The sequence below is a fragment of the Macaca mulatta genome, chromosome 6 (genome assembly GCF_049350105.2).
Source record: "Macaca mulatta isolate MMU2019108-1 chromosome 6, T2T-MMU8v2.0, whole genome shotgun sequence".
Lineage (NCBI taxonomy): Eukaryota > Metazoa > Chordata > Mammalia > Primates > Cercopithecidae > Macaca > Macaca mulatta.
Genome location: NC_133411.1, coordinates 76,489,655 through 76,514,733, shown reverse-complemented (window position 1 = coordinate 76,514,733; position 25,079 = coordinate 76,489,655). Strand labels below are relative to the sequence as shown.

General features: G+C 41.7%; 1 protein-coding gene and 1 long non-coding RNA gene across 2 annotated transcripts; both read right to left on the bottom strand.

Moving 5' to 3' along the window:
• Positions 1-270: 270 nt before the first annotated feature.
• LOC114678810 (uncharacterized) lies at positions 271-9,294 on the bottom strand. The gene is made up of 3 exons (XM_078004824.1): positions 9,013-9,294; positions 8,381-8,496; positions 271-924 (listed from the first exon to the last, which is right to left on the bottom strand). The coding sequence occupies exons 1-3, from the start codon at positions 9,292-9,294 to the stop codon at positions 900-902; spliced, it is 423 nt and encodes a 140-aa protein (XP_077860950.1). The 3' UTR covers positions 271-899.
• A 4,557-nt stretch (positions 9,295-13,851) lies between these two features.
• On the bottom strand, positions 13,852-24,334 carry LOC106998789 (uncharacterized). Its single transcript, XR_013418371.1, has 4 exons — positions 24,156-24,334; positions 19,509-19,709; positions 16,223-16,285; positions 13,852-14,109 (listed from the first exon to the last, which is right to left on the bottom strand). It is a non-coding gene; the product is annotated as an uncharacterized LOC106998789 (long non-coding RNA).
• Positions 24,335-25,079: the final 745 nt, after the last annotated feature.

The following is a 25,079-nucleotide window of genomic DNA, read 5'->3' as shown; positions in this document are numbered from 1 at the left end:
TGATGGCATTTTTTCCTAGTTTTACACAGTTGATTTACACCCACTGAGTGCATAGTATGTCTAGGGCACTGGTCATGTATTATTTCATTCAAACTCTACCACAACTTGATGAAGGAGTCACTATTATCAACTTCCATATATTGATGGAGAGGCTGAGGTTTGGAGAAAGTATGTTGCTTGCCCAGGCCATGCAGGAGTCAGTGTGGTGAAGTCAGGATGGAGCCTGGCGGCACATCTGAGACCCTCCTCCTTCCTGCTGCCTCTTTAGTCTTTTTTTTTTTTTTTTTTTGTATTTTATTGGCTTTTCTGAATGTGGTAATAATGGGCAAAAGGGCAGGGGCAAAAAAAAATCAAGGAATTAAGGAATTCACTGAGATCTAAAACTTATTTATATCCACACAGTCTATGTTAACATGGCTTTACTATTCCAGGATCTTCATCAGCATAACTTTACTGTTCCAGAAGACTCTTCCTCAGGACAAATAACAGTTACAAATAACTGTATTGTTCATTCCAGGAATTTCCCCAAAGACGCATCAACTCATCAATAGAAAGCATCAAAGGAAAGTTTTAAAATTTGAGCTTTTCTGAGTCTTTGCTCTCAAAATCTTCACCTTGTATTGCTTGCCAATTCTAAGTGATTAGATTATGGTCCTCACCTGACCCTAGCCAGACCTCCCTGGCTCCCACGCTAAAAGATACACATTGGAAAAAATCCAGACTTCACAATCTCAAAAATATTCCCAACTTTGCTACATCTCCTACCTGCACCCCGAGACTCTACTGGGATTCTTTGTAAACAGTGTTCTCCATTACCTTCAAGCCTTCAGTTCTCAACTGAAGGGGATGATTTTGCCTCCCAGGGGATATTTGGCCATGTCTGGTAACATTTCTTGTTGTCACGACTGGGGCTGCTCCTGGCATCTGGAAGGTAGAAGTCAGGAATGCTACTAAACATCCTATAATGCACAGAACAGCCTTCTCCCCCAATAAAGACCATCCAGAATCAACAGATTATTTTAATAGTATTTTGGAGAGCCACTAATTAGCAATATCTCAGTTAGTGCTATGAAGAGGCTTCCCAAATTCTGAACGCTTCTGGTTATGTTTTTACTCTCTTGATTGCTAGTGTTCTTGCAGGTTCATGAGCCCCAAATCCATGAAGCCCATCCTTAAGAAATTTCATTCCCAGAGGCTAGACTGCAGACATTTACCTACCCTTCTTATTATGGGGTTTTCCATCTCCTAAGAGAAGATCACTTGGTGGCTCAGTTATTTTTTTTAAGACAGGGTCTTGTTCTGTTGCCCATGCTGGAATGCGTGGTGCAATCATGGCTCACTGCAGCTTTGACCTCCTGGCTGTCAGGTGATCTTCCCACCTCAGCCTCCCAAGTAGCTGGGATTGCAGATGTGAGCCACTGCACCCAGCCAAGTTATCTTTAGTTTCTACATTTTGTATTGTGTATCAGCTGTTTGAAATGATGAACCTGGGTCCACAATTTTTCTAGAAGGTACTCTTAACTATCTTAATAATGGCAGCGTTCCTGAAGTTGTGAAGATGACTTTACTGAACAAGAAGCATGTTTTCCTTACAGACAAACAGCACTAATTCATATTACTTATAAAAGATACTACCTCTTGAAATTAGCACTTTGAATTCCACCTTTTCATCTAGATATTTCCACTGGTAACAGAATTTCCCTGGAAGTCAGTGTTTGCAGTTATAAGATCAATTTGTGACCCAAAAATATAAGTGGTCTCCCTTTTATCCTGTTTGTGATGAGTGAAAGGCAAAAGTAAACAGAAAAAAGAAACCTGATATGACTTCACTCTTGAAATATTGTGCAATGATTTTCTGAAGGTAAGTAGCAGGCTTTGTATCTTGAGACCCTAACGAAGTTAAACAGCAGTTCTGACTCTGGGCACAGAAGTCACAGCTTACAGTGCTGGAATGAGGCCCAGGATGATGTCATCCTGGTCAGAGACCTTACCCGTAACCCCACAGGGCATTTGTATTATGCAGTGATGTCTCTGTCACCAGGAACTTCACTGAGCCTTCCTGAAGCTCTCAAGCATGTCATAGAAATATTGTCTATCTCAAACTTTGCCCTAGAAAGGAACCAGGAAGTTTTCCTTTTTAAAAGTTCTTGGGCTGATACATGTCTTGAGTCATGTGGAGATTCATTCAGATCCCCGGAGTTGGTATAAAGATTTTTAAAGTGAGAACATTCGAGCTAAAGAAGATATGGAAAGAAGTCTAATCTCAACTGCACTTACCTGACTAAGACAGGGCCTCCAGAAAATACTGCTGCCGTTAACCGCCATCTGAGGGAGTTTCCTGGAATTTAGCTGCCAGGGAGACAGAGTGTCCATTGGTATTAGCATCAAAAACCTCAACAGAACTTTCCATGCCTTCTCATTAAAGCCCTAACCCCTTTCCCCTTGTTAAATTTTGTATATGAACCCTTTAATCTCAGGCTATTGAGTGAGTTATTATCTCTGAGAACTCCTGTATATGTGTAAATCGCCTGTCTTTTCTCCTGCTAATCTGTCTATTGTCAGTTAATTCATGGGTCTTCAACCACTGGAACTAAATTGGATAAGGAAAAGTTTTCTCCCCAAGTTTTGGTGACAAAGATGGGATGGCTGTGACTCTCTGCTCCTCCAGAAACTACAGCTAAGATTTCAGGATCTCTGACTATGCTGACAAAGATAAATTTCTTAGCAGCCAGGTTCCCAGATCTCTGCTCAGAATGCCGTAAGGTGAGGGTGGTAAGAGCATCTTTTTGTCTTTTCTTTCCGAGATTTAGATTTGCGGGAGAAAACACTCAGAACTTATTCTTACTGTATTGTGACTTGGTCTGAATACCTTTTAAAATGGATCTTTTCCTTCCCAGGGATAGCTACTGTGTCCTTTCTGTCTCATTTTGTGTCCTGATAGTTTGGCTTGGATTCAGTCAGAGTGCTCACTCTCTGGCCTTCCACATGCTGTGGGGTGCGGATTGTCTGGTCTTTGCTCAGAAACAGCCAATTTCAGGTTGGGACTCAAGCATTTGTAGTTGGCTGGAGAGAAATTTGGGTATCCTGGGCATCCCATTTTCAGCTGGCATTGTGCTGACTGTTGCCAATGCTAAGGGTGTTTGTCTAAGTGTAAATAAAGGGTCTTGGCCCATAAAAGCCCTTATTTTCTTTTTCCTGTTGTCTTGCTAGTGGACAGAAGTCCCATCTCAGTATTCCTGCCCAGAGTCATGGATTCACAGGTTCATGATCAAAGTCATATCATTTTTTATAGGCAATTGGAGACAGGAGTTTTCACAAGTATCATTCTTACTGCCTATAGCAATGATGATCTTTGCTTTCTTTCTCTTTGGCTGTCTTTGGAGATGATTTTGGATCATGGGAGCTGCATCTTCTACACTCTCTTTGGCTGTCTTTGGAGATGATTTTGGAGCATGGGAGCTGCATCTTCTGTACCCCGTATGGGAGTGTTTCCTGTGCCCACGATTAAGCCATAAAATAGGTTTATTCATTATGAGTCACATTTTGGAAAACGTATACCTTTGGAGATAGTAAATCATCAATGGCCAGACAGCAGATCCTTTGATTTGGAACAACTTTTAAGTTTGAGAGGATTTTCAGAAAGCTCTCATTCTAAACAAATATCCTGTTACCAATATGGGAGTATCAGAATGAAAGGACATTTAAAAAAAAAAGTGTCACAGCTAGCCTGAAAGACTCCCTTAACAAAACTAAAGAACAGAAATCTGATCTAGAACAAAACTTGAAACTCACACTCACCATAAACTCTCCCCCTCCCCTGCACCATCACCTTCCTCCTGCAAATGGCCCAGTTGGAAGCTGATATTCAGGGCCTGAGAGGAGCTATTAAAGATGTTTTCCCTTCGGTCTTCCCTCCCACTCTGAAAGTTAATTGGGCTAAAGTGGAGCAATGTACTCAGAGGAAAGGAATACATTCTAAAGTCTTTGTTGAATGACTTATAAAAAACATTCCAAAGACACATAGCTCTAAATCCAGAGTCCTGGATCATTGAAAATCTTTTGATTTCCACCTTAGTTGGAAATCTTATCTCTAATATAAAGAAACAAATTAAAAATACTGTAGTTGGATAGGCAGGCCAATTCCTTTATGCTATTATTGAGGCTATTTGCTATGGTATGAATGTTTGTTCCTTCCAAAACTCATGTTGAAATGTAATTGCCATTGTAACAGTATTAAGAGTTAGGACCCTTAGGAGATGATTAAGCCATCATGGGTGGTATTGGTTCCTGTATAAAAGCATGAGTATGACCCCCTCTTGTCCTCTCTCTTGCTTTTCCACCTTCCACCATGGGATAATGCAGCAAGAAGGTCCTTGTCAGATGCCAGCAGCATGATGTTGGACTTCTCAGCCTCCAGAAATGTGTGACAATACATTTCTGACCACCTTTGCAAAATTATAACAGTGAGAAAATTGTGACAGTGAAAGAGATCAGACCTAAATGATTCCATCTTGCCTTTAACCTCCAAATTGCCCTTGTTCATTCCTGGGCATAGACCAAGCTAACTATAGGAGGAATTTAGTTTATAGGTTAACTTTGAAACATAGATGATAACAGCTCTTTCCTGAAGCAAATCTTCTTGTCTGGGGACCAGACCACCTTCTTAAAACTAACAAATTTGCCACAAGATTCAAAATTATGGTTCAGGATAGGATGCAGCCAAGATTCCTAACCTCCCCAGTTGCTCTTATGGATAAGAGAACTATTGTAAAACCTAAGATTAGTGTTCCAGATATCTTTCAGACCCTGCATTCTGATGGACCAGCTGGTGCCACCCAGACTGGTGATCTGGTTCAACCAGTTTTGCGATCCCATCCAGAAACAGAAGACAGCAAGAAGAACCCACTTGGATCCCCCTGTGATTTCATCTCTGACCCAACCAATCAGCACTCCCCACTCTCTAGCCCCTTACCCTTCAAATAATCCTTAAAAAACTCTAGTCTCTGAATTTGCAGGGAGATTGATTGGGGTAATAAAACTTGGGTTTCCCATTTAGTTAGCTCTGTGTGCATTAAACCCTTTTTCCTTTGCAATTCCGCTGTCTTGATAAATCATCTCTATCTCAGCAGCAGGTAGGAAGAACCCACTGGGCAGTTACAGTCTTGGATATTCTGTTATAGCAACACAAAATATACTAACACACTGTCCCCTAATTCTTTGAAGAATTAAAAATACTGCGCTCACCTTACTAATTAAGTCTTTACAAAGACAGGAGTAGGACTCTAAGGATAACCCAAAGCCCACCTGTATTTCTTTTCAATCCCAAAGCCTCTCCTATTTATCTCAAGATGCTTGCTGATACTTTAAAGAAGTCAGGACATTAGAAAAGGAAAGCATTATCAAATGAGAAGATATATTTAACCTTCTCTATGTTATATTTGTATGGGTAAATGCTATGAATGTAAGTACTTCAGAAAGTATATGAGTTAAAACCCTCATTGTCAATATGTCCTAACATAATGTTAGTAGTCATAATTCCCATTATTATCTTAAATGTTTTATGTCATCAGAACAACCACATATCCTTGTCAATTGCATTATTTTTATAACAAACTCTCATCAAATTTTTAGCCATTGCCATTTTAAGTCTTTTTTCATTCACAGGGAGTTATTGTTTTATTCTGATGCTTTCTTGAAAGCTCTTACAATCAACTGTAAGGTAGAATGCATCATTTTAAGAAAAAGGAACATTTCAGAGACCCATGGAAATGACTGGTTATCCAAGGTGAAGGATTCTGATGGCTCTGCATAAATGACTTTGAGATCATACCACTGAACTGAGTAAGAATTTCCAGAATTCTAGTGGAGAGGCTGATGGGCTCATAAAACTGCTAACCCAAGATTGAGCAGAACAAAAATAAATTACCTGGGACTGAATGAACTGATGAAGATTGATTATAATTTTTATGGGTTTTATTTTTGTTTGGAACATTGCTGGTTCTTTAATATTCCATTTTCTGAATATAAGGAATTCCTTTCTCTTTTCTCTTAACCTATTTATAATGAACAACGATTTAGTAGATTATATCTTATAAACAAGAATGAAACATTTATATTTTTCTCCCTACCTAATCCCTATAGAATTCAGAAACTCATATTGAATATTCTTACTTTTATGGCAATACAGTTTTTTGCATAAGTTCCATAAGTACCTATTCTCCTTGTAACAGGACATAATTGAGGAAATTAGTTATATCACCAAGGCTTTAACTGAAATGTCATATTTGAGAATGATGTGCATATAAACAGACATGACCAGGCAGTTTTAAGGAAGTAAGGTTGACTTTATGGAGCCAGTGTTCACAAAGCTCTCTTAGCAAAACTGGCCTTCTACTTGGCTTACAGTGTCCTCAGCCTCACAAATGAGTAATGAAGATCACTTCCTGGCAGGCCCAGGAGCTTTAGAATGCTTTGGATACCTCAACAGGAGAGGATTTCACCCAAATCTATAGGTACCGCAGATAAAGTTCTGATGGCAAGTTCTTGGCTTGGCCTCCTAGCCAAGAAAGGCTTTTAAAAGTTCAATCTGAGATTCCTTATAAAAGTTCCAACAAAGCAAACTTCTAAAGGCCTGTGTGGCCAGTTACCGTTCTTGCTTCATTTATTAAATGATCAGGACATATTTAATGAGGCTAGGCTTATTTTGTAAATAAGAGTAATCTTACTTTATCTTTTATAAAAATGAAGGTGATTGTGGAGAGAAATTTTATGTTTCAATGGAAAATTATAACACCCCTTGTGAGTTAGCAGATTCTAGTTCTGTTTGTTGTCTTTGAGCTATTTTTCGTCTCTTCTAAACTAGATTCTATCATCTTGCACATTTTGTCAGTAATTAACACTTTCATTTTTCCCCCACTCTCCTGACTTGTTGTCACTAAGAACTAGCACTGGCCATTTCTTGAAGCTCTGGGTGCTGAAGCTGGACAACTTGATAGACCTCAAAAGATTGATCACCACCACAACAATGTGGGATACCCAGAAAGTTTACCAGAACATGTGCATCTTCCATGCCCTGATCCAGCAAATAACCATTATTATGACATTCCCACTACCATCTTTACTAAAGAGGCTTCAGACTCAACATCTAGAAACCTTCTTGACGGGACTGGCTGCCTTCTATACTCAGAAATTGGTTCTACTCGGTTCCAACCTTTAATCTTTGTTTTTCTGTCCCTTTGCTGATCTCTTTCCTCACAATTTCTAACATAAATCACTCTCTACAGCAATAAAACTTGCTTTGTTTCTCTTTTTTGGTGAAATGTCCAGAATAGTTTCAGATGAAGGACATGTGGGGACCCACTTGGACCCCTAGACATGATATAAAGATAATTTTTAAATGAAAATGTTGGAGCTAAAGAAGATTCAGAAAGAAATCTTATCTGAAATTATCTTATCTGATAAAGTTAGAGTCTTCAGAAAATACAACTGCCATGGAAATAGACAGCCCATTTCCACTAGCATAAAAAAAAAAGTCCAATAGAATCTTCCATACTTTCCCTAACCACTCTCCCTCCTTCTTGGTTAAGTTTGGCATATAACCTTTTTCCTCTGGTTAATGAGTGAGTTACTTATTACTGAGTATTCCTGCCTGTAAGTATAAATAAATCATGTCTTCTCCCCTCTTTTTTTTTTTTTTTTTTTGAGGCAGAGTTTCACTCTTGTCACCCAGGCTGTAGTGCAATGGTGCAATCTTTGCTCACTGCAACCTCCGCCTCCTGGGTTCAAGCTATTCTCCTGCCTCAGCCTACCAAGAGGCTGGGATTACAGGTGTGTGCCACCACTCCCAGCTAATTTTTTTTTAAAATTTTTTGTAGAGATGGGGTTTCACCATGTTGGCCAGGCTGGTCTCGATCTCCTGACCTCAGGTGATCCACCTGCCTCAGCCTCCCAAAGTACTGGGATTACAGCTGTGAGCCACTGTGCCCAGCCATCTTTTCTCCTCTTAATCTGTCCATTGTCACTTAATTTGTGAACCCCCAACCACTGGATTCAAATTGCAAGAAGAAAAATTTTCCCCAAATAGTTTCCTCTCTGCTTACTGTCAGCAGCATTCACTGTCGTGACTACAAAATTATCCATTCCTGTATGTGTGTGTGCACATGCGCATGTGTGTATTTACAGAGACCTGGCAACCCAGTAGGTTGTGACTGAATGCCTTTAAGAATTTCCTTGGGGAATCAAAGCTTATTAAAGTGGAAACACTTCCCAGAAGATCAGAAATCTATCTTCAAACCAAGCTTGTTCCCCTGCTTATTGCATCATCAGACCAGGCAGCTTAAAATAAATAATCTATTCAAAGCGAACCAATTACAAAACTCACCTTTCAACTCCTAGTTTTGGGAAATGGACTGGAAGGACTCCTTCAATGGTAACTTGACCATGCTGTCTCCCTGATGACATCGTCTTGGAATGCTGGTAAACTTCTTTTAGTATACACTTTAGGGAGAAGACAGTTGCCTAAATTAATGACAATCCTTGACAGTTGTGAACTTTGGTGTCTGGTGGACTGGAATCCTCTCCTAACTCAGTCACTTTTTAGTTTTGTAATCTTGAGCAATCCTTTAGCCTTTCTGAGGCTGCCTCAGTTGTCAAGGTGGGAGAAATAACATTTAACTTGAAAGATTTAGGAGGAGCATAAGATGAGATCAATGTATGCACTAGTTCTTTTCTTTCTGGCTTCTCTTTAAAGTGCTTTTGAAATTATTTGGGCCACAAAATTATTAATAATACTTTATAGGCAGCAAATGACACAGCTGTTCCCCCATTATAACACACACCATCCTCCAGTTACTTGATATTCTTCACCTATTTTCCTGCTTCCCTTATTCTGGAAAAAAGATTGTACACACTTTATGTGGACAGAAAACAGTTTCTCCTATGAAAACCAAATAAAAAAGAAAAGTAGAATGTAATGTTTATTTCTGGCCAATTTCTAGATTTTAAAAGCCTTACCTCTTTGATTTCATGAAGGTTTTCTAGCGTTCCCTTTAGCTTGTTTCTGATACGGAGTCTGGATCCCTTTCTCTGTCTTTTTCTTGCATGTCTAAATCTCATTATAGCTGGCTCTACCACCATGACCTGAGCCACCCTGAGTCTGGACTGACTGCATCGGGCAGTAAACAGGCCAAGATCTTTCTGGTCAGAGCTTGGCAGCACGAAATGAGGAAGATGCCAACATTGTTGCCAAATGGATGGCTCATATTTTCCATCTTTGTCTTTGTGGATGCCAGTCATGTGTTCCCTGTGGTGCCCAAATTGTGCAACAGACTCTGGAGGCTCTGCGCCAGCACAAGGGCCTAGGATGGGGTTAGGCCTTCCTGATGGGCATAGGCCTGGATTGAGCCAGTGGATATATGTTCAGCCTGAATAATCAGCTATGGTGGGCTCGACAATGTCTTGGTTGGGTATATGAAATCAGAAGCAAAGGCTGAGAGCGGCCCTACGAAAGGCAGGATGGATGGGTCAGAAGGGGGAACTTGGGTTGGTGCTGATTGTAGAGGTGAGTATGGCCACCAGGCTAGGCTCAGAAGGAGAGAAGTTGAGGAGTCAGGTGAGGCCACAGCTTGGATATAGCTAAAGACAATAACTAAGATCATTCCAGATGCTTCCCAAGGGAGATGTGGTACTGATGGAGGCTTCCATTCACTGAAGCATGGCTTACAGTTTCTCTCAGCAGCTCCACTATGGGGAAATCAATCTACCTGTTTTCTCTACGACCTGGTATGCGGTGGGCCAGGGCAAGAAAAGAGGGATACTGGTTCCATTGGAACAAAAGCTGAGTATTCTTTGGATCAGGGCCACTGAGTCTGGGTAAACAGTGCTGTCTCCTGAGCTGAACTCTGAGGAAAATCTAGATTTCTGTTCATTCACAGGGCTTGGAGAAAGGTCCCTGCCATGCGATATCTAATCAGAATGTCAATATGAGAAAATTAGTGATTTAGGGAAAGTGTTCTTCAATTTACATCTGTATCCATGTGAGAAGGAAAGAGGAAGAGGAAGAGGAAGAAGAAGAGGAGGAGGAAGAGGAGGAAGAATCACTGTCCTAGAGTATATCAACAATTGTAAAACCCCTCTGAGGTCCCTAAATCAATTTATTAGCCCCTGATCTGGAGCTTCTCTTGACCTGTAGTTGGCCCCTCAACCTGGTTTGTGACTTACAGAACCCTAGGGATGGCGTATAGTGGGCTAGTGGGAGGAGAGCAGGTGAATGATGGGGAGGCACTACCATGAGATCTTCAGCCTCCTGTTGAAGGGGTACATGTCTTTCAGGACCCCCACATCTTCCAGAACTCTTTCCAGAACTTATTCTGAAACTCTTGTGAGTCCTCTAGGCATCCCTAGGAGGGACGTTTCTGGTCTAGGTAGCAGGTGAGATCCTCCCTTGCTGGAGAGATATGAAGTCAGGAATCTTCTATGACCTCTTTGGTAGTAATGTCCACACAGAGAGTAAAACGAGGTTGTTGGATTGCAGGAGTCAGGGCTTGGATGTCCCGGAAGAGTGCCATATCTTTCCTTAGAGCTGCTTTTTCTTCTGATTCTGAGGTGGCCATCACTGGCCCCAGACTCTGGTGGCTCAGCCATGTCCCAACAAAGTGTCATTCTAGAAGGAGAGGCAGCCTTCCTGAATGACTACATTCTAGTTCCTGAAGGCTGCCAAGCCCCCTGGACTTCTTCTTGATTAACTTTCCTGAGACTTTAGGACACATTATATGTACTAAGTACATAAATTAAAAGTCTGCATGTAATAGTCTTTTACTGGGCAAGTAAGTCTTAGTCCCAATGTGGAAAAATATTGCCCTACAGTACATCTGAAAAAAAACCACAAGCAAACCTGAGGCTAAAACAAACAAACACCCTTGGCTTCTTCAAACTTTGGCTATACACAAGAGACCTTGCAATTCTCAGCAGAAATGTCTTGTGCACATCAAAGCAAGATATAGGTGCTTAAAGCTTGTCATGGATACTGGAATACCTTCTGAATGTGAGGTTACGTGCAATGTAGGGTGAGGGGAAATGTATAGTATCTCTGGCCCAGGTGAAAATGACCTCATCTATCTGTATCATCTCTACTCACAAAGTGCTTCTTAGATTGAATTATCCGGGTGATTGCTTTATCTCTCCATCATGCATTCCATGTATAAAATTATCTTAACATTAAACACTGTGCTATTCTTAAAAATGGAACCCAAGCTCTTATAGCATCTTACAAATCTATAGTTCAATTTGTACTTCCTAGAATTTTTTTTTATAATGTCGCTTTTTAAAAAATTCTCAGAGTGTTGATTTGTGAGGCTGAGCTCCCTCAGGAATAGACTGACCTCCAGCAACTGCTCATTCCACCCCTAGTAGGAGCTTGAATAATGACTGAGTGACAAAGTGTCCCGTTCAGTTATTATTCAACTATATTAAATTGCTAAAGTTGGTAATTGGAGCATATCTTATTACAAAGGCAAAAGTTCAACATTTTTCCCCAGGCACAATAGGCTTGCACATTTGAAAACTTCTGGTCTGGTAAGGAATAAGATGTCAGGGCATGGAGTATGCAACAAATTAAACAGGGGAAAATATATTAACCAAACCCAGGCACAATTACCAAGCATTACTTTGAAGATATTTACCAATCTCAAGCTCTTATAATAGGGATGATGGGAGAGATAAAGTAGAAGGGGATCTTGAAAATAAATCAGTATTCCCAAGCTCTAGGAGGCTGACACCATTGAAAAACTGTCATTTAAAATATACTAGGGGCTAATAATAGAAGGTAAATACAGGTTGTTTACAACATACTGTTTATCCACATTGGTTGGTGCTCATGCTATATCAATTATTGAATATTTTGAAACCTGATTTTATTAAAACTCATTTGGATCCATAGTTACAGGCTATGTATTGGAACTATCATTTGGGGTCTGACTGAGATGTCCAATTATTTCTAAAATGGTACTGTGCAGAAGGAGCAGTTTTACTGAGATAATAGGAGCTTTGGGTACCTGCATGAATATGGTCACACCAAGTTACTGCTTCAAAGAACAAGAAGTGAATACTGTGAGAACTGCAGAGACCACAGCCTATAGTGGTATTCCCCAAATGGGTCTGATCAGAAGACTCATCTGGGGGTAGTTGTTTAATAACTTAGATTCCCAGGTACCTTCTCTGGAGGTTATGATTACTAGGTCTGTCTAGGGTAGGCCTAGGAATCGGTATTTTTGACAGTAGTCCCAGTGATTCTTTTGGTAAGAGAAATTTGGGAAATAACTATTGACATTCATAATACTACCATTCATTCATTATTTTAATTATTTCACAATTACTATGGTATTTTTCAAAGTATGAGCCTGGATTTCCCACATAAAATTACCTGGGCTGTTTGACTAAAGTTCTGGGCTGGAGCCCCATTCCAAACCTACCAGATAGATCTCCAGAGATAAGATCCAGAAATCTGCACTGCAAATGAGCATCCCTAGTGGTTCTTAGGTAATAAAGTTTGGGAACACTTGGAGTGTGTGTCAAGCACATCTGTGTTTCTTCGAGCTGCCCATTCTCATTCAATAGGCAACAAACACTTCATTTAAACACCTAAGGCAGGAATCAGTGAATGACTTGCGTAGAGGTGATGTAAAGTGTGAAGGGAGAGTGGCAGCTCTTCCTGCTTTCAACCAGCCATCCACAGGCTTGTGAAAGCAAGAAGGGAGGCTACCCTGCAGACAGAGCAGCCAGGTTTTGGGGCCCATGAGAGAGGCAAGTGAGGCCCAAGTCCTTTGAGCCTCTGGAGTCTGTGGATGTGGCCAACCAACACCTGGCTGGAAATAGTCATGCAAAAGCCCCACGACCTCAGGGTCAAGGGCTAGGGCACTGGTGAGAGCTCTCACTCGGAATTTCCTGCTAGAGCACTAGACCTGCAGCACATAAATGTACTTTTCTTCTTTCTTCTCGCATTTCCTTAGTTTTGTTTGTGGAACGGTAATGGAGGCTTCCCAGGCATTGTTTCATTCTGACACCATAATAAGGTCTGTTCCCTATTCAGGTTCAGAAGCGTATGGAGTGTTCATTGTTCCTGTGGATTTTTTCTGATGCACAATTGTGTTTAAAATAACTTGTCCAAAGTATGTCTGGAAAATAATAAGTAAATTTATTTTAAGTAAATGTTGGCAGGTGATTCCAATTCTGATTTTCTTTGATTGCTCATGCAAATGAAAATTTAGGTGAATGCCCCTCTGGTTTCAAATAGTAAGAGTAACAATAACAGTAATAAATAAGGTACTCAAGAACTTTGAGGGGTTGTAACCCTAGCATAGGATTTTGAGTAAAACATCGGAATGGACCTCACTTTCTTCATCTGTAAAATGGGAATAATGAGACCTGCCATAGCTACCTTACTGGCTTGCTGAAAGTCCGGTAATTCTATAGTACTGATGCTTGGTAAACTATATATAAACTTTTTACTTTATACAAACGTTAGTTGTTGGGTTTAATAAATTTTTTTCTTGATACTTTTTTGTCCTCTGGCTTCAGATGTCATTGAAACATTTTTAGACAGTATGAGTCAACCTAAAATAAAGCACTGAAAACTCACAGGAATTTGCGTAAAAGGTGCTTATCGTTGCAATTCCCTCCATTACAGAGATAATTGCTTGCACCAAGATATTTTATTTGTTAAGCTCTGAGAAGGCGGAATTATGATCCAAATAGCAAAGTTCCAGTGGCAAATGAAAGGCACTTGGAAACTATGGTGCATTGTTCTGTTCTTCTGGAAGGCAAAACACTGCCGGGACAAGGACGGAGCCATTCCAAGTGGGTGATGAAATTTACTTTATTGACATTATCAATAAGGAAGTATTTATGGGAAACAAACATGAAGTGTAGCTCACACTTACAGGATTTGGCAGGTAAGCAAAGCGAAGTGGGGTGTCTAATCATGAGGCCCAAACCTTTGAGCTTGCTTGGCATTGATTTCAGCTCTGGACAGCTACATGGGCTTCAGGTCATTATCTTCTTCCATGAAGCCTCAGCTTTCTCTGGCACAAAATGGACATAAAGCTCTCCAGTACACTGTAAGATCATAGAAGATAATATTTTGCACTTGAAGTTAAATATCACACATAGTTTATCCAGTTACTAGGTAATAAATATTGCTTCTTTCATGTGGGTTGAAATCCAGAAAGGTACAGAATAGAGTTAGAAAATGCCAAGAGGAACACAGGTCTCTTGAATATTTTGGCTGTATAATGCAAATATCTTACTTTTCGTTTTCTTTTTCAAGGATACCCTATTGTAAGATCATCAAAAGGAAAAGAAAAGCACCCCTCTTTAGGTATGTAGATGAAAAGGAGCTTTATCATTCCAAATCACCCTCTTTCCACTTCCCGGAATCTTATGAGAACAGTGAAGACTGGTACATCAAATGCAAGTTCATAAAATAATTATGGCCATGTCTTAAATTCATGCATGTTATTACAAGTTGATGAATCATTGCTCGTTCCTGCAGAATTTTTTCAACTGGAAAAAAAATGTTAATATATTGATGGTTAGAGTTGCCAGATTGACAAATCCAGAGAACAAAGGACTTTTCTTTTAGGATTAGGTAGGAGTCATAGCCTGTTTAAAGCTGAAGGAAACTTTAAAACAATCAGTTTATAGATGAGAAAGCTGGTGCAAAGATACAGGTAGTAACAGTAATAATAATAAACATTTATTGTGTTTTACATACTAGATTTGTACTCAGTGATTTACATGCATTATTTCATTTAATTTTCAAAACAACCTTGGAAATAGGTGCTATCACTAATGCTGTGTTAGAGATAGGGAAACTGAAGTTTAGAGAGATTAAGCCACTTGCTCAAGGTTAAGAGCTTGTTGATTCTCCTGAGCTGCCTTGATGAGAAGTACCATTCATTCATTCAAATAATTAATTAACATTTACTGAGCACATATTATATGTCACACGTTGTGCTTCACACTGGGAACACAAAGGTAAACCAACAAGATATGGTCCCATCTTTGCAGTGTGTGCAGAGCAGTGAGGGAGACAGACATATATCAACTGTCATATCAACACATAATTACAAAGCAGAACCAGTAGGTTTTGTTTGTTTGTTTTGAGACAGAGTCTCACTCTGTTGCTCAGGCTGGAAGTGCAGTGTCATGATCTCGGCTCACTTCAACCTCCACCTCCCGGGTTCAAGCGATTCTCCTGCCTCAGCCTCATGAGTAGCTGAGACTACAGGCCCATGCCACCACACCTGGCTAATTTTTTGTATTTTTAGTAGAGACAGGGTTTCACCATGTTAGTCAGAATGGTCTCAATCTCCTGACCTTGTGATCCGCCTGCCTTGGCCTCCCAAATAAACCAGTAGTTTTTAAGGCAAAGTACAGGATCTGTGAGAGCAACGAAGTCTTTTTTGTCCAAGGAGACAGAGTGGCTTCTCCGAGCATGTAACTGTCATACTGAAACCTGAAGGATTAGCAGGAGTTAACTAGAGAAGGTTAGGGAAATGTAAGAGTGTCTCAAATTGGGTGATTCGAGTACAAAGACCTTTGGCTGGAGTGCAAAGTGCTAGTGTGGGGATGGGAGGTGGTAGAGAGAGATGAGAGGAAGGCAGGGGCTGATTCTTCAGAACCTTGAGATATTTGGTCTCTAACATGAGAATAATAGCTTTTGGAATTATCTTCACAAAAGGTCACTATGTCCTGCCAGTTACCTAATATTACAGCCTTTCTCCAGGTTTCTTCCTCCCCAGATGTCTGGAGCACCCCAGAGCAATGGCCTTGGGTCTGATAGTCCTATAGTTCCCAGGTCCTTCAAGGTCTTCCAAGAACCTCAGATGCTTTCTCTGCCCCATTCCTCTCCTACCCACTTACTGTAAGACTATAGTACACTCTTTTAAAGTGTTCATGTGTGTGTGTCTCCTCAATGTTCATTCTTGCTCCTTTTCCCAAATGCCCAAATCTTACATGTCAGACTGACTCCATTTAGTGAAGCCACTGAAATTCCTAGAACACAATATATTTTTTAAGAACAATATACCTGTGAAACCATGTAATTTTATCTCATGTTTATTGACATATTTCATTAATAGCTTCAAAACTTCTATTACAATCTCACTTAGGTTTGGAAGACAATGCCCCGGTACCACCACCCTTACTGACAAAAACTATCCCTTACCCATTGTCTGACTGCTGAGACATCTGTTAGAGCTTCTTTCTTTAGTTGTAAGCATTCTCCAGTCTGTTAAAATAAATGAATAATCTGAAAACATGGAACATGTAAGTTATCAATCATTTATGTCATAATGGAAAGAGTTTTGGATCTTTCCCATGGGCAAGTTTCGATAGAAACAGAGGGGAAGTGCAGAAGGTCACTGAACTCCTGGCTGAGGTGGGAAGGAGAGTCGAGGAGGGTGGAGGAGGAGAGCTGGGAGACGAGGTTCACCTCTGTGAAGCTGACAACTTTTAACAAGGTCATTCTTCTTTCTTTCCTATTCCTAAATATGATTTATTTATTCTTTGGTAATTATCCATTACATTGAGTAAAATTCTGGTTAATATTTTTACTGTGGTTTCCTTTAGGCTGTAATTATTGGGAAACTTTTGATTAAAAATAGTAACTTAAAATATAAACACTTAACCCTGGCTATATAACCAACCACCCAAATAGACTTACATTTTTTTCATATTTCAGTTATTTTCCATTCAAATACAGTAAAACATTTTAAAGGAAAAATGTGCCCAAAGGCATCATTTGGCTTAATGGGAGATGCTACTCTGGAAAAAAAAAAAAAAAGCTAAATTCAACAGCAGCGTGATTCAAGATGATTGACACTTGAGAGTGGGCATCCAAGTTCCTTTCACAAGTAGTAGGCGGAGCTTGGCTTCAGCTGAACATTTACTTATCAGTGTTTGTGCTACTGGTTTCCAGGCAGTGTATAAATTACTGCTTGCTTGTGTGTGGTACAGAAAATGAAGGCAAATTCTTTCTTTTGGGAGGCAACCAGTCTATACCTGATTTATTAGATATGGTAACACTGGGCTGACTAATGAGAGGGATCAAAATGAGCCATGACAAAATGGCAGTGTGCTAAATCAGGAAGACTCTGGAATTCTGCTGTTACGTTGGGGCTTACTGCTTGACTAGAAGGAAATATGCTGTAGTGGTTGGAGGGAAATGGTCTTTCTGTTCCAATCCTGTATCTACAGCAACTTTGAAGTGGTTTGTAAAGTTATATTTCAAGCTATGCAGCCTCACACCAGGTGTTAACCCAGGGGTAACTGTTTGTTAAGTTTCCTTCAAAGGCTGTTCAGGGACTTTGAACAAGTGGAAAGTGTCTGCTGTTTGGGGATTGCCAGCATTGTTATGGGTACAAAGTGATTCATCCCCACTGAGGAACAGCCACTTCTGGCCAGAAAGAGGTAAAATGGTCACTATGTCAAAGATAGTCAAGGAACAGGAAGAAATTCAAGACAGAACTATCCAGGTGGGGGGCAGCTGGAACACGATGGTGATCCAGAAGTGCTGCTTGAGTTCTGGTTAGCAGGTGCATGGGGCGCCTAATGGAAAGTGGATAGAAGCCATGGGAACATGGGACCCCAGTTGTTTTTTTCTTTCTGTTCTTTAAAGGGAAATGTTAGCTAAAAAGAAAATATTGTCTTTCCTTTATACAGAAAGCTGACCAGTTGTCCTGTGTCACGCCAAATGGAGAAACACAACAGCTAGCATGTGTGGTAGGGGAGTGAAGTGGCGGTCAAACACAGAAGAGTTTGACCAATTACCCTTGGAAGGGAAGGTTACGTGGTATATTTGATCAAGATTGTAACAATGCCATTGTAAAAAAATTTTGCTCTTTTCCCACATACCAACCTCCTTTTTTTCAATCAAAGCCATATGGTTCAACCAGAAATTTTGCTTGATGAGCATTTGAAGAGGCCAGAAGTGAACGGCAAGGGAGTGGTCTGAGAGCCCCACCCTCTCCCACTGTCCCATTCCCTCTGCATTTTACAAAGCAGATCATCCCTGGAGGGGAATCAAATTCCTGTGAATCTCCAGTAACTTTTCCAAATTTGTTAAACATAAAAATGCCCAGGAATGAGCATAGGCCAAGCTAACCATGGGAGGAATTTAGTTTATAAATTAGGTTTGAAGCAAGAATAATAATAGTCCCTCCCTAAAACTGATCTCCACTTTATTCAGGGGCTGAAACTGTCTTTGTAAGACTAATGAAAGGCCACAAGATTAGAATTATGTAAGGGGCTGAATTCTGCTAAAATGTAGGTATAATTTCTATAATCTCTTACTGCTTAGGAGTCATGTGACCAGCAGTCACAAGATTTGTGACTTCCCCAATTGCCCCTGTAGATAACATCACTTTTGTAGAACTTAAGATTGGTCTTTTGAGATGTTTTTCAGACTGACCTCACCCAGAATCATAATGCATCACTCAACCAGTCGAATGGCCCCCTACCCAGAGATGGATTTAGCACAGGAGGACCATTTTCCACATCCCTATCATTGTATCCTCAACCAATCAGCAATACCCATTCCCTAGTCCCTTGACCACCAAACTATCCTCGAAAATCTGTAACCTCTGAGCCTTTGGGGAGACTGATTTGAGTGGTAACTCCAGTCTCCCATGTGACCAGCCTCACATCAATTAAACACTTTTTTTACTGCAATACTGCAGTCTCAATGAATTGATTCTGTGTGTGCAGTGGGCAGGAAGAAATCACTGGGCAATTACATTGGGAGGGTCTTCATATCCCCAACTCCCCACCATGACTCAATGCTCTTGCTCAGTGTGCTCCAGGCTCATAAGCTCCTTCTTCCTTCCTCCCCAATTCCCCCCAGATAGCTTCCATTGGCTGTAGCAAAGGTAGAATTTACCCTGTCTTCATAATTTTTAGAACCTCACATTACTGCTTAGAATAGTACAATGGAAGTCCAACCTACCATTCCTACTATTAGGAAATTCAAAGTCTAGCCAAACAACAGAAACCTCTACATCACTGTGGAACAACAACAACAACAACAACAACAACAACACTGATTTATGAATTCACACAACACAGCACACACATATGGTAGCTGGCAAGAGGCTACAAGGTCAGGATGAAATCTTACACAATGTATGCAGCAAAGCAGAAGAAATAATAATACATCTCCCACATCCTTAAGAAACAAACAATTACATCTTGGGACAGGCTCTCAGGTTAGCTCCAGTGGTACATTTTGCATTTGGGTTATGGGACCCATGACCTTGAAGACATCTCTGTAAAACTGGAGACTGGGCTTATCTCGCCCCTGGAAAGATCCATTTACATTCCAAAAGGTTAGAACAAGGACTTAAGCCTACTGGTTTTCAAGGAGAGTCTTACTAACAGAAAGGTTCGTAAGCATAGAATCAACTTCTAATACACCCCTCTCCCATAGTTAGAAAACATTCTGTCCCTTTTCATACCTCCAGCCCGGAGGCTGCATGTGGCTCTCCATGGCTTTCTCCTTCAATGCCACCCATTATCTGAATACTTCTATGTAGAAGCGTCTGTGGTTGGGAGTCAGGTCACACAGTGTGGTTTTCCCAAGTGACACCCTCCTTTGGCAGAAACAGCTCCTTTAGAGATCAAGAAGCCGCTTTACTGAGGGCCAGGGTCTCAGCAAGCTAGAAAGAAGAAAGCAATCTGATTAAAGGAACTTACATTAAACTCTGCTGATGGCAGCCCTCCAACCTGCCCGTTGGTGCTGTTCATGTGAGGAAGCAGGGAAAGAATCCTTTCAGTCCATTGAATCACATGTTAAATTAGCTCTAGAAACTTGGAGATTGAGAGGGAGAAGTATGTGAGATCTTCTTCCTACCACTTGCTTGAATTTAACTCCAGGCACCTACTCAGTGCATCTTAACATTTAGTATGATGCTAGTAATACCTATTTAAAATGCACGCTTCTGACCTTCTTGTCTGATTCAGCAGCTTTGAGGTGGAACCAAAAAATTCTACATTTTTGTAAAGCTCCCCAGGTGATTGTGATGCCAGTGAAACTCAGAAATACTGACCTTCTTTGTGGAGATACCCAACAGCCACACATGACCCCACCTGCCTAGCCGGGGGTTTCTAGAAGCTAGAGTAACCTGTGCCCACAGTGACCTAGGTCACTTGGAAACACTTCCCAAAGTGTATTTTGGACTCTAGGGACCTGATCCTAGGGCTCTTAATAAGTGTTAGAGGGGTGAGACAAACCAAGTTAAGCAAGTGTTTCTGCTGTAGTACTTCTTAGACTCTTTAACATATTAATATATCATGAGTCTCGAGGAGAAGTATGTAACATGTAAAATATTTCAAATTTATATGGCCACAGACTCATCTGTCAAATCTGGAGCACATCTTGGGAAAGTGTGATCTGTAGGTCATCAGAGTTTTTTGCTCTGCATAAATGGCTACTGACGTGTTTGATTTTGCTTTATAAAATAGCATTAGATACGTAAATGTATGTGGGCTGAATCATGTGTAATAAATGTCATATGCTGAGTGATACACTGTCCCAGGCACTGTAATAAGTGTCACATACATGATCTCATTTAACCTTCACAATAATCCTGTGAGATGGGCATTATTCTTCCTATTTGATGATAAACTGGGCTTGGAAGAGCTGAAGTAACTTATCCAAGATCACACAATTAATACAGAACAAAGCCGAGATTCAAATCCAGGACTTAAATCCAGCTCAATCTGTCTTCTAAACCCACACCTTTCTCCCTATACTCCACTGCCTCCTTAGCAACACTGTAATAATTACAGTGGAATCTCACCTTCTGTGGGGTTAGGTTCTAAAGTTAAGTGCAATCAAAGATAAATGAGAAAAAACCTAAGTCACTGATAAAGTATAGTTATACAAGGTTTTGGGCATATAACCCTGCCCAGTATTATGTTTGTATAAATATATAACATGTATGTGTACATAAAATATAATTTTACAGCATTTTTATTTTTAAGTATGCAAAAGAGACAGAACTTGTATAGTTGAATTCATGTAAGTTAAACACCTATATAATGTCTCTCTACATATGCATACCTCTAAATGTGTGCCAGACTAACAGTGGTAACATCTTACAGAATTTTACAGCTTTAGAACCAGCAGGAACTTCTATGGTCAAGTGGTTTGTATTACATTTGACAGAACTGAGGCACGCAGAGGCTGTCCCTTGCCCAACTTCACTGTCTACCTTCATTTCCAACAAGTTTGGGAGCCTGTGTATCTGCTCATAGCTAGGAGGAAAGCAAAGGAAGGCCAGTTCTCCTTACCTTTTGCCCATTGTTACACAGCTAACCCAATAAATGAAATTCAGGTTGCTGCGAGATGGTCAAGGTCTGGGATTTACATCTTGCAGGGACGCAGCTCCTTTCTGAGGCTGACAGCTGCGGCTTCAGCTCTACCTGGGAGCTGTCTCCCCATGGGGAGGACGTTTATAGCCAGCTGTCTCTTCTGTGTGCAGTTCCTGGGATTGTTCAAACTGGTAGAAGCTGAGAGAGCCCAAGGGAAGGAAATCTGCAGCTATAGAGCCCAACATGCTTTCTACACACACACACACACACACACACACACGCACGCACACACTTGCCCTCATTCCTTTAAAACAGAAAGAAGCCAGAACATGTGATGTAGTCAGCTGTTTGGATTCTTAGAGAGTGTTGAATCTAAGCAATGGGGCAAGTTGTGGGGAGGGCACTCCTGGTTTTGGTGGGGAGGGCAGGGACCGTTCCAGCTCTAATCAGAAGGGTAAAGGAAGTAAGCAGACCAGCAGACCTGGCCTCTGGCATGTGAAACAGCATCCACATCGCCCCCTCCCAATGTCCTATCAGATCTCATTAACCCTCTCCCATCCCATTATCCAGGCACCGCCTCCTTACCTGCCTTGATTATCTCAGCTAACTGCCAGGGTTGATAAGAAATCCCTCCCAAAATGTCAGAGGGCTAATAGATTAAGGGGTTCCCTCTCAGGGACTTAGCCCTTTGGGTGGGCTGTCTCACAGTTCCCAATTCTTCCAGAGCCAAAGGAAAGCCAAAGAAGCATGAAGTGTGGGAAGATTAGAGAGACATTTCTGGGCCACAAGCATGTGTGATGCTTTTCAGATCAAAACCCAGGTCATGCCTGCTATATTTGTAGGAAGGAGGGAGTCTGGGTGGGAAATTAGAGAAAGTACAGCACCCTCTGGCCTGAAGAACCTTTCATCCCTGAACTTGGAGGTGTGAGCTGCCCTTCTGAAACACAGATCCTTATCTACTCTCATTTTCCAAATGTTTGCGTTTCTATATGAAAATCTTTAGCTTTGCAGAACCACTGGGCCCCAAAAATATGGCCCAGGTCACTCAAACCTATATATTTTCTTCCTATGATTTTCCTTAGGGCAATTCATGTCGTCACAGGTGGCCCCACCCCCCAGAGCCTTCACCTGAGGGTACTGCAAGCGAACTCTCCAGTTATTTCTTAAAAATAAAATGATCCTTAAATGATGTGATGGTCAGCCACGATACTAGAGTTGTTAGCTTTCATTGGACAAAGGAACTTTCAGTGTCAGCTCTGCTGATTTCATTTAGCTGGGATGGCGACCTACATCTCACAGCATGAAGGGCCCAAAGTGATGTTTCAGGGAGAATAATCCAGAGAACTATGGGTATCAAACTTCCTGGGAACTTGTTAGCATGCCAATCCTGGGCTGAGAATATGATTTTAAGGGGACCGATGCTTCAGAATTTCTGGAATAAAGGTTGCTGTTTCTCTTGAAGTGGCAACTCCATTTGAGTGGCAGGTTATCCTGTCTGTCATTACCTGGAGAACTATACAGAAATCTCCTGCATAGCCAGAAGTCTAACCACACTCAGGGCATTGGGGAAATAGGGTGCTGGCAAGCCTGTGTTCATTTAGGTGGATCCCTGCCCTGTGCTGCCGGAGGAAGTGCCCTGTGCTGCAATGAGGAAGTTCACTGCTGTGTTTCTCAGGAGCTCAGACCAACGTGAAAATAGGACTCCGGAACTCAGAGCCTATGTTTCATCCACAAGATCATCCAATCCGCAAAAAGCACCAGAACTTGCCTGAGATCCTGAGATCCAGAGATCCTAGCCAGCTGGGCATACACCAAGCTCTAGCATAGACGAGAGGCTGGCTACTTAGCCAGGGCACATGGCCCTGGGGCAGCCTGGCCCTGGACAGGTGGAGCCAACCTCTCCAAGAACTTGCCAACACTCCACCATTCTCTGTTTACCCCAGAGGCATATTAGGCTGACTGAGACATCCCTGAGAACACAGGGGAGCTTCAACTACCTAAGACTGAAATAATCATGATCATCATCATTATCTAGTTCTAAACAAAATCATTCTAGGAGGCAGCATGCCCTTGTGCAAATTTCAAATCTGATACAAATAGCTGTGTGGCATTAGGCAGATTCCCTCTCTGTGCTTACAGTTCCTCATCTGTAAAACAGGGGTACTAAAAGAACCCTAATCCCAGCACTTCGGGAGGCTGAGGCAGGTGAATCACGAGGTCAAGAGATTGAGACCATCCTGGCCAACGTGGTGAAACCCCATCTCTACTAAAAATACAAAAATTAGCTGGGTGTGCTGGTGCACAACTGAAGTTCCCAGCTACTCTGGAGGCTGAGGCAGGAGAATCGCTCAAATCCAGGAGGCTGAGGTTGCAGTGAGCCGAGATGGTGCCACTGCACTCCAACCTGGTGACAGAGCAAGACTGTCTCACAAAAAAAAAAAAAAACAAAAAAACCCGTCTCTTAGGATCGTTGTAAGAATTAAACGAGACAATGTGTGCCAAATTCTTAACAGACTCTAGCATGTAATAAGTGCTCTGTAGACAGGGCCACAGCTAGCATGCAGGGTGTCTTTGTGGTAATTGGGAAAAGGTATGCTCATTTGGGTAGACACATTACAAAAAGATGTACCTTCCTCTGGGCTGGTGCCTGGGCTCCTGTCTTGGGGAGCACAGTTCCTCCCTCACCTGGCCATCCTTTGGCTGGTCACAACCCACAAAACTGAAGGTGGAGGCTCTGTCCATACATGTCTGCTATGGTAATTACACGTGAGGGTGGGGAGGAGACTCACAGTGCTGCGCCCTCCAACCCAGGATTCTTCCCCTCCAGCAGTTCTTGCAGACAGACAACTGCACGAACTCTGAAGCTGTGGAGGCCCCATCGGAGAAGGCAGCTGACTCTCGCTTCTCAGAACCACAGCGCTGGGCTCAGCAGACTCTCACCTTGATAAACTTCTGTGAGAACAAAGGCATGGGGACACACTGAATTTTCCTTTTCTGAGCTTGAAACCAGCTGATCATGCTTCCTGTTTCTCTAAGGGCTTCCCTGACATAGGTGACTTGCTTCTTTCAAATTTGGTCATCGCCCTCTTGCCTTCCTGTGTGAGTCAGCGTGGCTGCCCTCGTGCACGCCAGGCTCCTGTCTGCGCTCCAGGGCCTGTTTCCTGGCCTCCCCAGGTAATTCCCCTCGGCCAAGGGTGAGTGTCCCCGCCCACGTCCCCTCTGCCTGGAGACGTGCTTGCTCTGGGGACATGAGTCACAGCAGCTCACCCGTCCTCTGCATCTGAAACTATTATTGGAATGCCTCTGCACACAGCACACGCCTGCTTCCCAGATTTCACAGGCTCCTGCTCCGCGATCTGCAAACCACATTGCTCAGCCCGAGATTCCATGCGGGTGATCACGGGGTGGTTTCCTCTAAGCTGGAACTTTTCTAAGAAAGTAGGTTTCTTTAAGCCAGGCATTCTGCATTCTTCAAAAAGCATCAAGCACAGAGAGTGCCTAGCAATGTGCCTGCCTTTATGGGTAATGCAAAATAAATCGTTCTGGAGCTCTGAGAATGACACAGTAAAAAGAAGAGCAAAAATGAGTGTCTCAAATAAGAGATGTGGCAGGACAGATCCTTACGGGCCTGGAGAGTTAAACCCACAAAAAGAAAGAGAAGAAAGATTCAGAAGATCGGGAGGAGGACCATGAGAGAGAACCAGCAGAGGCAA